Genomic DNA, 13,709 nt, shown 5'->3' with positions numbered 1-13,709 from the left:
TGCCCCGTGACGGATTATCTGAACAATAGCTAGCGCAATGCTTCCGCCATTGACGGGGGCCTCAGTGACAGAAGTGATGGCATTCGTGGATCGGTCCATGCATTACATGCATCACTGCCTTGGTGCCCGTACGCCGGTGATGAAATGCAGATGACTGTGGTTGATGGTCTGGACAAGGTTTAATGAAAATCACTGAGCCGTGACCGTGATGAGCATGCATGCCTTGAGGCCTTCCCTGGGGAAACAAAAGATTTTACTATTGTGCTTCTTCTACTGAAAGGAAAAAGAATTCAGACACCGTAGATGTCAGTGAAATCTGATGTACACTTTTTTTATGCCCCGCGGCGAAGCCGAAGGGGCATACTGTTTCCGCCTTGTCCTTCCGTGGGTGGGTGGGTGTGTGGGTGTGTGTGTGGGTGGGTGGGTGTGTGGGTGTGTGTGTCCGGACAAATCTTGTCAGCGCGATAACTTGAGAAATACTTAACATATGAACTTCAAATTTGGTTTGTGGATTGTTCTTGGTAATCCTAAGAAGCCTTTCGCATTTGGGGCCAAAAGGCCAAAGGTCAAGTTCACAGTGGCTAAAACAATAGAAATCTTGTCAGCGCGATAACTTGAGAAATACTTTACATGTGAACTTCAAATTTGGTTTGTGGATTGTTTTTGGCAATCCTAAGAAGCCTTTCGCATTTGGGGCCAAAAGGCCAAAGGTCAAGTTCACAGTGGCTAAAACAATAGAAATCTTGTCAGCGCGATAACTTGAGAAATACTTTACATGTGAACTTCAAATTTGGTTTGTGGATTGTTTTTGGCAATCCTAAGAAGCCTTTTGCATTTGGAGCCAAAAGGCCAAAGGTCAAGTTCACAGTGGCTAAAACAATAGAAATCTTGTCAGCGCAATAACTTGAGAAATACTTTACATGTGAACTTCAAATTTGGTTTGTGGATTGTTCTTGGCAATCCTAAGAAGCCTATTGCATTTGGGGTCAAAAGGTCAAGTGTCAAGTTCACAGTGGCTAAAACAATAGAAATCTTGTCAGCGCGATAACTTGAGAAATACTTAACATATGAACTTCAAATTTGGTTTGTGGATTGTTCTTGGTAATCCTAAGAAGCCTATTGAATTTGGGGCAAAAAGGTCAAGGGTCAAGTTCACAGTGGCTAAAACAATAGAAATCTTGTATTTATTCTGAGATTATAGGGATTAGGGATTAATTCATATAAAACCTACAGAAGACACTAATTCTGTCAATGAATGTTCCATGTGACCAAGGTACATGTAAGTTGATGTTAAAAGAGTGGTGTTATGTCATGGGAACAGTCACGGTTGCGGGGCATTTGTGTTTGTAAACACACCTGACTTGTTTACATTTGCATCAGAAATTGCTGAAGCCATCCTGAATATTTCGAATATTTGATCATCCACCACATATTTGAATGGCTTTTAGTCAGTTTGAATATTCAGGGGGGAAAAAAATTACGAAAAAGCCCCAAACAAACAAATTACGCACATGCGCACACGACTGTGATGTTATTTTATCGCACAGTTACAGTGCTTTATTGTCAAGTGCCACTTTTTTGTGTTGAGACGGTTCATTGCTGACATCCTTTTAAGCAGGTTAAAGCCTTTTACAGTTTATAAAAATACTTACTGCATAACATTCCAGCGCTCCATATCCATCGCCGCACGCACAGTTTAACTGGCGTGCTCTTCGTGCAACTTTTTACCGGCACGCAGTTGCAGCTGGCATTTTCGAATATTCGGTCAAACGCAGTTTCTAGTAATCGAATGCTAAATTATTCCAAAATGGACAGCCCTAGAATTTACAGGGAAAAAAATGAAAACGCTTTGGAATCGAAATAAATTATGAATGTTTATACTTTGTTCTGCAGATTTTACAAGTTTTGCATCTATGGTGGTTTTCTTGCAAGTTGAAATTGATTTCAAAAGGGCAGCTCACTTAACTCAATCTGCTGTCTTCCTAAACAGATAATTATCGACAGTCCATGTAGGGTTAGAATTAAATGGGCAACATATGCCTCCACATGTTGTTTGTTCGGTAGTGGTGGGAGAAATCAGAGATTACAAAATCCGGTTATTCTAATTTTTGTTAAACCGAATAAATGGTTATCCGATTTCACCAGAAGTTCCCATTCAGCTCAAAGTCATTCCTGCAGAAAGTGAGGAGTGAGGTGTCACAGGCAAAAAATATCCCTCCCAATGACTGGGTATAGTTTGCAGGATTCAGTGATCGCTGGGCCTTTTGCAAAAACTCTTCATAACTGTATTGTTAAAAACATGGATGGGAAGTCTCTGATAAGTCGAATGGGCAGGCTATTCATGAACCCAAAAGACCACTAGCAAGTAAATGCACTTACAATCCAGTTGTCTTCCTTAGCCCTTGTCACAAAAAAATGGAAGGTTTAATTTTTTTGTTATGGTCTTGAAATAGTAGAATTCAAACCGAGTTTCAAAAAATCACCAGGCTTGACCACAGTCACTCAGTTGCATTTATGACAAATAACTTGGCAAACTACATGAGAAAAAAAAAAAACGCTTGCAGAGTATTTCTTATTTTCTCTTTATTTCAATAACACGGTCAAATGTGACAGCTCACAATTCCCAGCGAGATAAGATTACTGGTAATCCCAGCATTTGTACAAAAAGCGGGCAAGAAATATTAGAAAAACCGATTAATACAATGTACGTGTTAGACTTTTATGCAATTCAGAATCCAGGCAAGCTTGGCAGTAATGCATTATGTTTAATCATCATAAAGAATTTCTCTCCCATTATTCATTGTGGCACGCATACACTAGTGCATTGGGGAATCATCAAACGGGTCGTAACAATGTACGTGTATGCATTTTTACAACTCTTCAAATTTAATTATTCACAAATAAAAAAAATTTAACATAATTTTGCAGCATTATACATGTACATGTAGTAGATGGCTGTATTTATGGTAGAAAATGGTTGTTTGACCATATGGCGACATATCCAATATTTGCACAAAAAAAAAAAACACGTTGATGAATGTCATAAAATTGTAGTGCACTTTACATAAGGCCCAAAAAAGTCTCCGGTTTCTGGTCTGCGCACACATCGCCATAGCTATGCGCGTCGGCAAAATTGTAAAGTTTTTTTTTTCCATGTAAGATGATGTCTCAAAACTGCCAAACTCACTGGTTTGACAGGAATCATGCTGCTGCACAACTTTAACATGTTTTTAGATGGGGTTACGATCGAGATGAGTATAAGCTTTATGTGGCCTCTCTGGGCTCCCATATATTTTGCACTAAATTTAGTCGGGCACCATTCGCAGACAGTGTTGTAAATTTGTAATTGTGCGTCTGGAAGCCATACTGAGGGAGCGATGGTCGTGTATCTGGAACCTACAAATGTTTTTAATTAGCGCAATATGTAAGGGAGCAGACTAATGACCAGCCTGGCAGCACATGCACGATGTCGATGTCGCTGTATGGTCTGATGTTACCGTTTTCTCTGATTTTTGTCTTGACTATCCAAATTTCCCGAAGAATGTTTGTGTTGGTCGAGATCATAAGTGGGTGCAGAATTCTCAAGTCTTATGGCCTTTTATACTGAGGTCACCTCAAGCTCCACCCTGAAGGATATTTTTGAGAGTTTTAAGGGGATCGAAGCGTCATCTGCTACATCAGCCGATATTTGAAGGAAAAAAAAGTAGGGGAAAAATACAAAAAAGTCGCGTCGCCGCACCACTTTTGGGGCAAGCTCCATACCAGAAACCGAAGCCTTTTTCGTGGCCTAATATAAAAATTTCCTGATCATTTTGATTCCATTTTTTCCCTTAGATATTGCAAGGTGTCTACGCTAACGAGCGCTTCACCAATGTTGGTGCAACTCTCATGGTAAGTTAGTGTTCAATCGTTCATCGGCTAATGTAGGCCATCAGCCTCGGTCCAAAATTTTGGCCACTGGTATCAAATGAGGGGAACAATCGTCATAGCAATTTTTGGCAAGGTATACACCTCCAGAGTTTGAAAATATGTGATAGCATTGCAGCGGTGGCAGCTTTTTGGGTGTTATCACCCTTTTTTTTCAAAATATCCATCAAAGTGCTTGTTACCACTCTAGGGGTGGTATACCTTGTGCATGCGCACTATAATCATTTATGCCCTGATTTGAAACAGACTGACCAAACCCCCAGGCTGATGGCCTAATGCTTGAATAGTCAGATCTTCTCAACGTTTACCAGTTCAACTGTAAACTGTAGTGGCCTTCAAATCCATGATGCAGTTCCCAAAATTACCCTCATAAAAACATTTGAATTGAACTGCCATTGTGTGTAATTTACCCTAGCCCTCCTCAATCCTCCAAAAGCAACGTCGGTTGATTTTTGAAGGATGCATTGTTTTGAGGTCTTAGGGTGTACCCTGCAAAAGTTGTTTTATGCATGCGTACTTAAGATTTACATTATACTAGGAACCATCCACACTGCGTCTGGATATCCCTGGCACTACCTGATCATATTACAGTGATTGTTAGGAATTTGAAGGATTGAGAAAATGTTTCTCCACTATTTAAAACAACTTCAAAAAATAACGGATGATTTTGGAGGATTGAGGCTGAATCCAATTTTTACATGGTGGCATTTGGAGGATTTTACCGGGTTAACGATGGTTCCTAGCCAAAAGGGCCTTGGGTGGTTAGTTATTAACCACACTTGCATTTGAGTCACTATAACATCGAGTCCGAGTCCGAGTTGCTTCTTCCGAGTCCCTAGTCATGCAGGTCGAGTCCAAGTCACGAGTCAGTAGTCACAAGGGTCGAGTCCGAGTCACAAACTCAATCATCAAGCTTGCATTTATGCAACATCAAGTGTGGCACTGGGGTGCATGTTTCCATACATTGATTTCCCAAATTAACATATCAGAAACAAGCCAGCAGGACGCGCTGTGTATGTGTATGTGTCTTCTGCACCGCACAGACTGTATCACTTGCTCAGGAGAGGATCGTCTTCAAAACTGATTTTTGGTAATTTTGGTCGAGTCCCGAGTCACACAGGTCAAGTCCGAGTCTGCAGGGCCGAGTCCGAGTCATTTGTCATCGTGACTCGCTTCGAGTCCGAGTCACCGAAAATGGGACTCAAGTCCGAGTCCAAGTCGGAGCCCAAGTCCAAATCCGAGTCCAAGTCGGAGTCCGCAGGGCTGAGTCCGAGTCATGTGTCATCGTGACTCGCTTCGAGTCCGAGTCACCGAAAATGGGACTCAAGTCCGAGTCCGAGTCCAAGTCCAAATCCGAGTCCAAATCCGAGTCCAAGTCCGAGTCCGCAGGGCCAAGTTCGAGTCATTTGTCATCGTGACTCGCTTCGAGTCTGAGTCACTGAAAATGGGACCCGAGTCAAGCTTGAGTCTGAGTCCAAGTCATGCATCATACAAGCCTAGTTTGATTGTATTAAGATTTAAGAAATAAACCTAAGTTGAAACCTACCATTGCTACATCCTTTTCAATTCGACAGGGATGCTCCGTTCAGGTCCAAGTAAAAAGCAAGAAAATCTATGAAGGCATCCTGTGCACCATCTCACCACAGGTAAGAATGAGCTTGGGAAAAAAAATGGACTCCGTTTATGTTTTATTCATAAATACCTCAGACAGTTTAGCCATTCCTATTGGTCGAGAGCCCGTCACGTGGCCGGTCTTAAACGGATGATAAAGACATGGCTAGCTGGTCTTAAACACTTTTCCAGTGTCACCTAAAAATCCAGTGCCTCTTACCGTTTCATTGGTAAGAGGTTCACAATCCTCACGTAGGCATGCGCAACACTACCAGTGAGTCAGAATTTTATAGTTCTAAATTCAAAACGCAACGCCCCAGGTGCGTTCTGCGCAACATCGCGCAGAACGTGCCACGCGCGCGTCAATCTCCATAAAAGGGTTGTTTACATCTTACTCGCCAGCTGAACACTCCATTATTTTGCTAGAGGGATGTTTCAAAAAGCTGTAGTGAACTTGTTGAACAAAATCGGGATTTTTTGAAGGAATTGATTGAATTTTTTTTACCGAAAAGGTATTTATGAATGGGAATAAATATGTGCTCGGTCGGTATTAATCACTCCGTTTAAGACTGCTCAGAGTCTGGGTGCTGATAATTACCCTCGCCTCCGGCTCGGGTAATTATCAGCACCCAGACTCTAAGCAGTCTTAAACAGAGTGATTAAAACCTCTCGAGCACACATTTATTCCCTTAATAATAATACAATGGACACCCTTGTTATTTCTTATATTTCTTTTAGTTCAAGAAATATTGGCAGTAATTTCATTTTGTCAAATTTTTGACATAAAAACAAATTGGTTCCTTCTTGTCACTGCGGTCTACAATATATTGTTCCTGTTATCTAATACTTGTTATAGAGTTGTCGCTTTGCACCACGGATGTCTCATTGCCTGATTGCCATATTATTAAATTGACATTGCATGTTAACAAAGAAAATAAAATATCCTTGCGTAAATTTTCAAGGATGTTGTCTTACAGTTCTTAGTGTGTACGAAAGGTTTTTGTTGTACTTTGACTTTTTGAACTTTGACCTTTTGAACTCTGACCCTTTGAACTTTGACTTTTTTTAACAGGCTGAAACTGTCTTAGAGGCAGCGCACATGGTTGACCAAAGCGGGGAAAACTCCGGCAGTGTACCTACCATCAACAAGATAGAGTTCAAGGCCTCCAACGTTGTATCCATAACGGCCAAGCACGTGGACCTAGAGTATGGTGTTAAAGATAACGGAGGTATGCAGTATTGGTCTCCGTGTGTGTGTGTCTGGTAACTGTACCCAGCAGCTTGGTTTGTGTGCCTTGATTGCATTGCACCTGTCCGTATTCACTAAAGCCCATGATGTGTGTGCTTATGATCTTCTAGTTAACCTATCGCCCTAACCTTGCCTCCTGTGGTAAGGGCAGACAGGTTAGCCACAGGAGCCGTGCTAATCAAATGCTCAAACGCGCGCCATCATTATCCTTACAGGATGTCTGTAGCCGTGACCGTAGCCATGGTCGAAGCCATTGACAAAACACCCTTTTCGCACAGAGTCTTAGTACTGGGAGATCCACTGCATTTCTGTTAATGGCAGAAATTATGCCCTCTACAGTAGCAGTGAGGTCAATAACTAATAGGTCTCTCTCAAATGATGTCAGTGCCTCCAGATTACCAAGGTCGGTTTGCCAGCCAGAATCTGATACAACAATCAAAGTTTGCATCAGGAGATTCAAAATTTTGACCTCGAGTTTTGTCCTTCGCTGACAATGGTTTTCCTAATTTTTCTTTCTCTCTCCAGTAGACGCGTTTGTGACCGACGCCGAGATCGCCAGGAGGCAGAACGGCCAGGCAGGAGAACGAGAGCTGAAGGAGTGGCAGGGAGCACCCATAGAGGGAGACGACTTGTCCCTGGAAGCGGTCAGTAGTGACCCGGTAAGATGCTCCCCCAAAGTCGCAGTTTTCACAGACGAAACAAGGACAGCTTGCGCTGTGAATGCGCGCAGCAAGCGATGTTTGGCAGTCGGAAGTGGTGGGAACTTTGTAGAATCGTGAGCAAGAATTGGAGACCTAGAAATGGCTTCTACAAAGAGTTGATTTCGTTGCAGTTCCGATTTTGAGTCTGGAATCATTTCTGTGTCGGGGTTCCTTGGGTCATCAAAAGCCGTGTCCGCATTGGACTTTTTTTTCGGAAGGTTTTACCGAGACGATGGTAAAATGAGAAATGGTCAGATGTGACCACTGTCCGCACTTGGACTTTCGACACGGGAAATTTTACCCAGACCGCGTGGGAGAAGTAACCGAGCTGTCACAGTGTCACTTTAATGACTCACCGTACGCAGAAAACAAAATGCCAATCACATTTTCAGCCGCCGATACGCACAGTAATATTATACACGTCATTTGCATGCACAACACGATATTATTTCATCTTGACACGCTAAATCTTGACGAAAAAGCCTACATTTCTGACGCATTTGGGATGCACGACATCGGAGCCATGTCGCTGTACGATGTTCCGTGCGGCAGCAGTGTCATCGGTATTCGTTGGTTCCCACCGCATGCTAACAGAATCAAAGCTATGATATAGGACTGGAACCAGTGACTACGGTCTACATATGGTACGGTACCGGACCATGATGTACCATGCATGACTACAGTAGCGTAACAGGACGAATTTGGATCGTAGAAAATACCAAACAAACATCGGTGGAGAAACAGAATTTCTGCAAATTAATTCCCAGAACGTAATCTCTCTTTTTCTGTGTATGTATTTTTTCCGTTTAAAGTATTTATAACGACATTTTTAACCCTTTCATTACCACATTGTTTATTGACTTGGCTCTCCCCAGGACCAAATTGTTTGCTCAGTCATGCGGAAATGACTAGAGCATGAACAAAATAAGCACGAGTCGAAAACTCACTTTTTTCAACCCAGATTTTCACTGCCAAGGAGTGATTAAAATCATAGGTGTTGTGTGTAAAGTTTGTTCCTTGAATCTTACTCTTTAATGTGATGTAAAAATGACGTCCATACATGCAAATTTAAGAATGTTATGTTTTTTGTCCATCTGGTCCCATTTATCAAACTGCAAGCCATTTCATCACATGACCAAATGGCACTCCATACCTCAAATTGTGCGTGGATACTTCTGAAGCACTTTTCTCAATGTTTTGTAATGGTAAAACTATGAATAAACTACACCATTAGAAAACACTCCCATTAGAAAACACTTTCAGCTGGTATATGGTTGATGTATGGGCAACCAAACATACCAAGTAGTAAAAATACCTGTGTTGAGGGTGTCCTGTGTGTGGTTTCCTGGTCGACTTAAGTCGCCTATGGTAAGCAGCAGGGGGGTACTTCTTGTCGACTAAAGTCGCCCTTGGTAAGGAAAGTGTTAAGAGTCTGTAACTCAATTGATACAGCGTGCAATGTTATCATCACGTCTTGTTTTCTTGATTGCAGCATGCCAATGGCTGGAGTGCAGAAGAAATGTTCAAGACGAACGAGAAAAGATATGGGGTGACGTCATCGTATGATGAATCTTTGCTAGAGTACACGTGAGTTGACCACTACTGTAAGAAGTCTTTGATACATGGTGATTTTGGTTATTTTGTTTAAAGGTATAGTCCATCATTTGTAATTTGTGCATTTTGTTCGTTTGAAGCAACAAAAGTGCTCAAAATTTAAAGAAGGGTGCTGAACAACTAACCTGATGAAGTTTCAGCTCAGCTTCAGCTGTATATTTCGAGAAAAACAACATTCTAGGATCTCGATTTCAAATCAAAAGTTGCTGAATCATGTTTTGAATTGGGCCTGAATTCGGCGTCCGAGACACGTTCTCACTGCGCCGATTGCAGCTATGCGATGTCGCGCACCGATCCGACGAATCATAGCAACCGCACGCGCGTGTGCATCGTGTCAACGCTTGCGCGCACTTCACTGTATAAAAAAACGAATTACTAACGGAAATTTCTATGGAAAGACCTTCTTTCGTTGATTTCTTTAAAATGACAGCTTGCCAGAAAGAATAATTTCATAGGGAGTTTAGTCCCCTTACTATCTTTCAACCAAGTATGTTTTCAACATACTTACGCCAGTTACTTTTTGGATAGCTGCAAATGATGGACTCTGGCTTTAACATTGTAAACTGAATATCCTTTTGACTTTTTCACATGTGACCTGTCACCAGGAAATGAGCTTTAAGTTGGAAATTGCCATTTTTGAGGTCAATGGGGCAAAAACAGAATTCGAAGGGACAGCTGATTTTTGGTTTTCAGGTGAACCTTAATCTAAAGTCATTTTTTCTTTTGTTCTGTCAAAACATTTTTCAAACCTGTTCCATCCCGTTTTATTATATGTTGATGTTCATTCACTGTTACACAACTGTAGGATTTTTAAACGCCATTTTCTCAAGAATCAGTTTTTCCACCTCAAGTAAGTTGGCGGTCTATATTTTCGTTACTAAAAAATATCATAACCCCAATTTTTGGATATTTTGTAGAAAAGATGTTGGGGTATAATTTTCATTCAAGTTCATCTCATGGTCACATGATCCACAAGATCAAATTCAAGGTCAACGTAAAAGTCATTAGATTTCAAATTGTTCTGACGTGAAAGATGAGGGATAATTGCGATTCCTTACGATGTTACCTTTCCAAAGAAACCTCTATCGTCAAATTTGGCCAACAGGTTGTGGACTTATGGTCAGTTGGAAATTGGCGGACACGCCCATTTTGGTCACAATCGCAAAAACAGGCCTTGCAGTAGCGCCAAAAAACAGTCTGACGGCGCTTAAAATAAAGATTTTTACTTTTTCAGTTTAAATTACCCCATACACTAAATATGAACCAATTTGAAGGGGGCTGGGGTTTAAGTCAGTGGGTGATTTGACTCGGAATGACCCAAATATCAATTTCTCCGTCCTTGTCCAATCACAGGACCGGCTTAGACCAGTCCAGCCCTCTCTATCAAGAGAGGAAAGAGAAAGCTGAGAGGATTGCCAGGGAGATGGAAGGTAACCCTGGGTTTGCAGCATCGGCCCGGGCCGAGTCGGATGACATCACGGAGGAGGACAAGTTCAGCGGAGTCAGCAGGGGTAGTGAAAACACTGGCAATAGGTAAAGGCTAACAGTGGCGCTGTGATTAAGCCATCACAATGTCAATCACAAGTCAATCGCAAGTCAATCACAAGTCAATCGCAAGTCAATTGCAAGTCAATCACAAGTCGGTCACAAGTCCATCACAAGTCATTCACCAAACAATCGCAAGTCATTCACAAGCCAATCACAGGTCAATCGCAAGTCAATCGCAGGTCTATCACAGGTCAAATACAAGTCGATCGCAAGTCAATCACAAGTCAGTCACAAGTCAATCAGTGGTCAGTCGCAAGTTAATCGCAAGTCATTCACAAGTCAATCGCAAATCAATCGCAAGTCATTCACAAGTCAATCACAGGTCAGTCACAAGTCAATCGCAAGTCATCACAAAACAATCACAAGTCAATCACAGGTCAATCGCAAGTCGGTCACAAGTCAATCGCAAGTCAAACGCAAGTCAATCACTGGTCAATCGCAAGTCAATTGCAAGTCAAGCGCAAGTCAATCACAAGTCAATCGCAAGTCAGTCACAAGTCAATCGCAAGTCAATCATAAGTCAATTGCCAGCCAATTGTAAGTCATTTCCAAGTCAGTCACAAGTTAATCGCAAGTCAATCACAAGTGAGTTGCAAGTCAATCGTTAGTCATCACAAGACATCACAAATCAATCGCAAGTCAATCGTAAGTCATCACAAGTCATCACAGGTCAATCACAAGTCATCACAAGTCATCACAAGACAGTCGCATGTCATCAACAGGCAATCACAAGTCAATTACAAGTCATCAAAAACCATAAATTCTTAAGTCAAGTGACAAGTTGTTCAAATGAACTTTGACAAAGACACCACTTTGTCATTGTTCATCCCTGTTACCTCTGGCCTCAATTACATGGCTCTGCTAACCACAGAATTCCGCGCTTACTATCTGCTATCTGTGTCCACATAGCTAGCAAAGAAATGTTGAGCACACAATCCTTAGTTACTGGATGCGCACACACACAAGTGCTGGAACTCCTAGCTAACCTGTGAAACATGCTAACAATTAGCACAAATCTCCAGTAAGCAGGAATTTTTTGCTCTCAGTAAGCAGAGCTGTGAAATCTGGCCCAGACCTGACTTTGAAATTTACTTGTAATAGAGTTGCTAAGTACCCAATCTTGCTAGGCACAAAAAAAAATTGCTCGGAAACATTTCCCAAGTTTTCAGTCACAGAGTCATGCAGTGTCATTGATTTTGACTGCTTCTCTACCTATTATTGCAAATTGTCTAAGAAGCATGTTCTGCTTGGTTTGTTTGAGACTTTTGGTTTGTGGTTTTCCGCTCAGGTATATTCCGCCACCCATGAGGGACGGCACGCGGGGACATTCACCCCAGCACGCCTCCGTCCAGAGGAGACCCCAAGGCCCCATCCCCAGATTACCAGGTCAGGGGCGACCCCAGATGACCTCCCCCCACCATGGCCAGCCCGCGCCACACCCCTCGACACAGGCCCAGAGCCACCCTCACGCCCAGTCGCACCCATCTCACCAGCCCATGGGAGGACCACAGCAGCAGCATGTTTATCCCAATGTGCAGGCCCGCTTAGGCCAGCCTGGCCTGCAGCAGCAACAACAGCAGCTACCACTGCAGCAGCAGATGCCTCCGCAATCGCAACAGGCGTTACCACCCCACCAGTTGCAGGCAACATCTCATCAATCGCAACCACTTCAACAGCAGCAACAACAGCAGCAGGCTCAACCGCCTGTACCACAACAGAAACATTATAACCCCTTACCCCAGCAGGCCCCAGCCCATGTACATGGTGGTCCCCGTCCCCCGCCCCCTCAACACCAGGTCCAGACCCCGCCCAGGCCGGGCCAGCTGCCACCAACTCAGACGTCACCACGCCCTCCAGGGTTTGGCAGCCAGTCGCCGAGGTCATCGCCGCTTCCTAACACAGAAACAACGTCACCAAGTGAGTATATACCTGCCTTTGCTATCAACTCTTGTAATTGACTGATAGGTCAAGTCCCACCCAGTTTTTTTTTCCAACGCTGGTTGGCTGACCAGCGTTTAAAAAAAAAATGGCTGTTATTAAATACTACCCCCAATTTACCAGATTTAGTTAGTCAACATTTTGTTTGCAATGGGTTACACACCAATGAAAAGGTACAAGCCAGCTAGGCTGGTTCCCTGACCTTACAATTCCCCGACATCCATAAATTGCTCTGTTCCATCTTAAGTGGGGTCAGGGAACCAGACTAAAGGAACGTGATTGTTTTTCTTGTTTTTTTCCCCAGCATCTACAAACACAAAACTTCAAACAAGTCAGTGTAACTATTTGCTACAAAATGCTAAACCCCCCCCCCAGTCCATCCATTTCTGAAAATTACAGCAAAAGCAAATGTTGTATATTCCCTTTAATGTAATTTTCTTTTGCCCACCTTAGGCATAAGAGAAGAGAAACCTCATCCAACGCCAAGTGAGGAGCGACAACCATCAACAGAAGACAGTAGGAAAACTGAACCAAGTACAGTAGATAGAACAACGTCAGATAACACAACGGTCTCACCAGACAAGACCCACAAAAATGGTAACATTACATAGAAATACAACTCATCAATTTATTAACCCTAACGTATCTGAATCCATCAAAATCCAAACCCCTGTTTCGGGGGATTTCAGTATACCTCTATATTGAAAAAGTTGAGGAATTTTGATGGATTCAGGACATGAAGCCTAGCGGTACTGCAGGATTTTGATGGCTTCAGGATACCTCCATGTTGAGCAGTTGGGGGACTTTGATGGATTCAGGATCTCAACAGATTTACTCCCGGCTAACTGGTGGATTCTGATGGACTCACTGGCCACCAACATTTGTTGGCATGGCAAAATTGATGGATTTTGGCAGATTCAGGATACTTTCCAGTATCCCAAGGGGTTAGGGTTAATATTTATAGGTTTTTCTGGAGATTATTCCCTCCTCTTTTTATGAAATATGCATTGAGAGTGGCATTAAGTTTAAAAAAAAAAACAAGATGGGGGGGGGGGAGTAGAAGGTGTATGGGCGGTGTGGCATATTTCATATTTGATAATAATAACGGTCATTATTTTTGT

At 42.5% G+C, this 13,709-nt stretch overlaps 1 protein-coding gene across 1 annotated transcript in view; it reads left to right on the top strand.

Annotated features, from left to right (window-relative positions):
* LOC119743171 (putative uncharacterized protein DDB_G0271606) overlaps nucleotides 1–13,709 on the top strand; it is a 32,162-nt gene that overhangs the window by 4,471 nt on the left and 13,982 nt on the right. Inside the window, exons 3-10 of the mRNA XM_038219547.1 lie at nucleotides 3,835–3,891; nucleotides 5,502–5,573; nucleotides 6,611–6,767; nucleotides 7,316–7,446; nucleotides 8,981–9,075; nucleotides 10,456–10,635; nucleotides 11,939–12,567; nucleotides 13,042–13,185. Coding sequence (XP_038075475.1) covers nucleotides 3,835–3,891; nucleotides 5,502–5,573; nucleotides 6,611–6,767; nucleotides 7,316–7,446; nucleotides 8,981–9,075; nucleotides 10,456–10,635; nucleotides 11,939–12,567; nucleotides 13,042–13,185 — 1,465 coding nt within the window. The remainder of the gene's footprint in view (nucleotides 1–3,834; nucleotides 3,892–5,501; nucleotides 5,574–6,610; nucleotides 6,768–7,315; nucleotides 7,447–8,980; nucleotides 9,076–10,455; nucleotides 10,636–11,938; nucleotides 12,568–13,041; nucleotides 13,186–13,709) is intronic.

Source organism: Patiria miniata, unplaced genomic scaffold (assembly GCF_015706575.1).
Source record: "Patiria miniata isolate m_02_andy unplaced genomic scaffold, ASM1570657v1 HiC_scaffold_6, whole genome shotgun sequence".
Lineage (NCBI taxonomy): Eukaryota > Metazoa > Echinodermata > Asteroidea > Valvatida > Asterinidae > Patiria > Patiria miniata.
The sequence above is the reverse complement of the archived record's forward strand: the minus strand, read 5'-3'. Positions and strand labels throughout refer to the sequence as shown.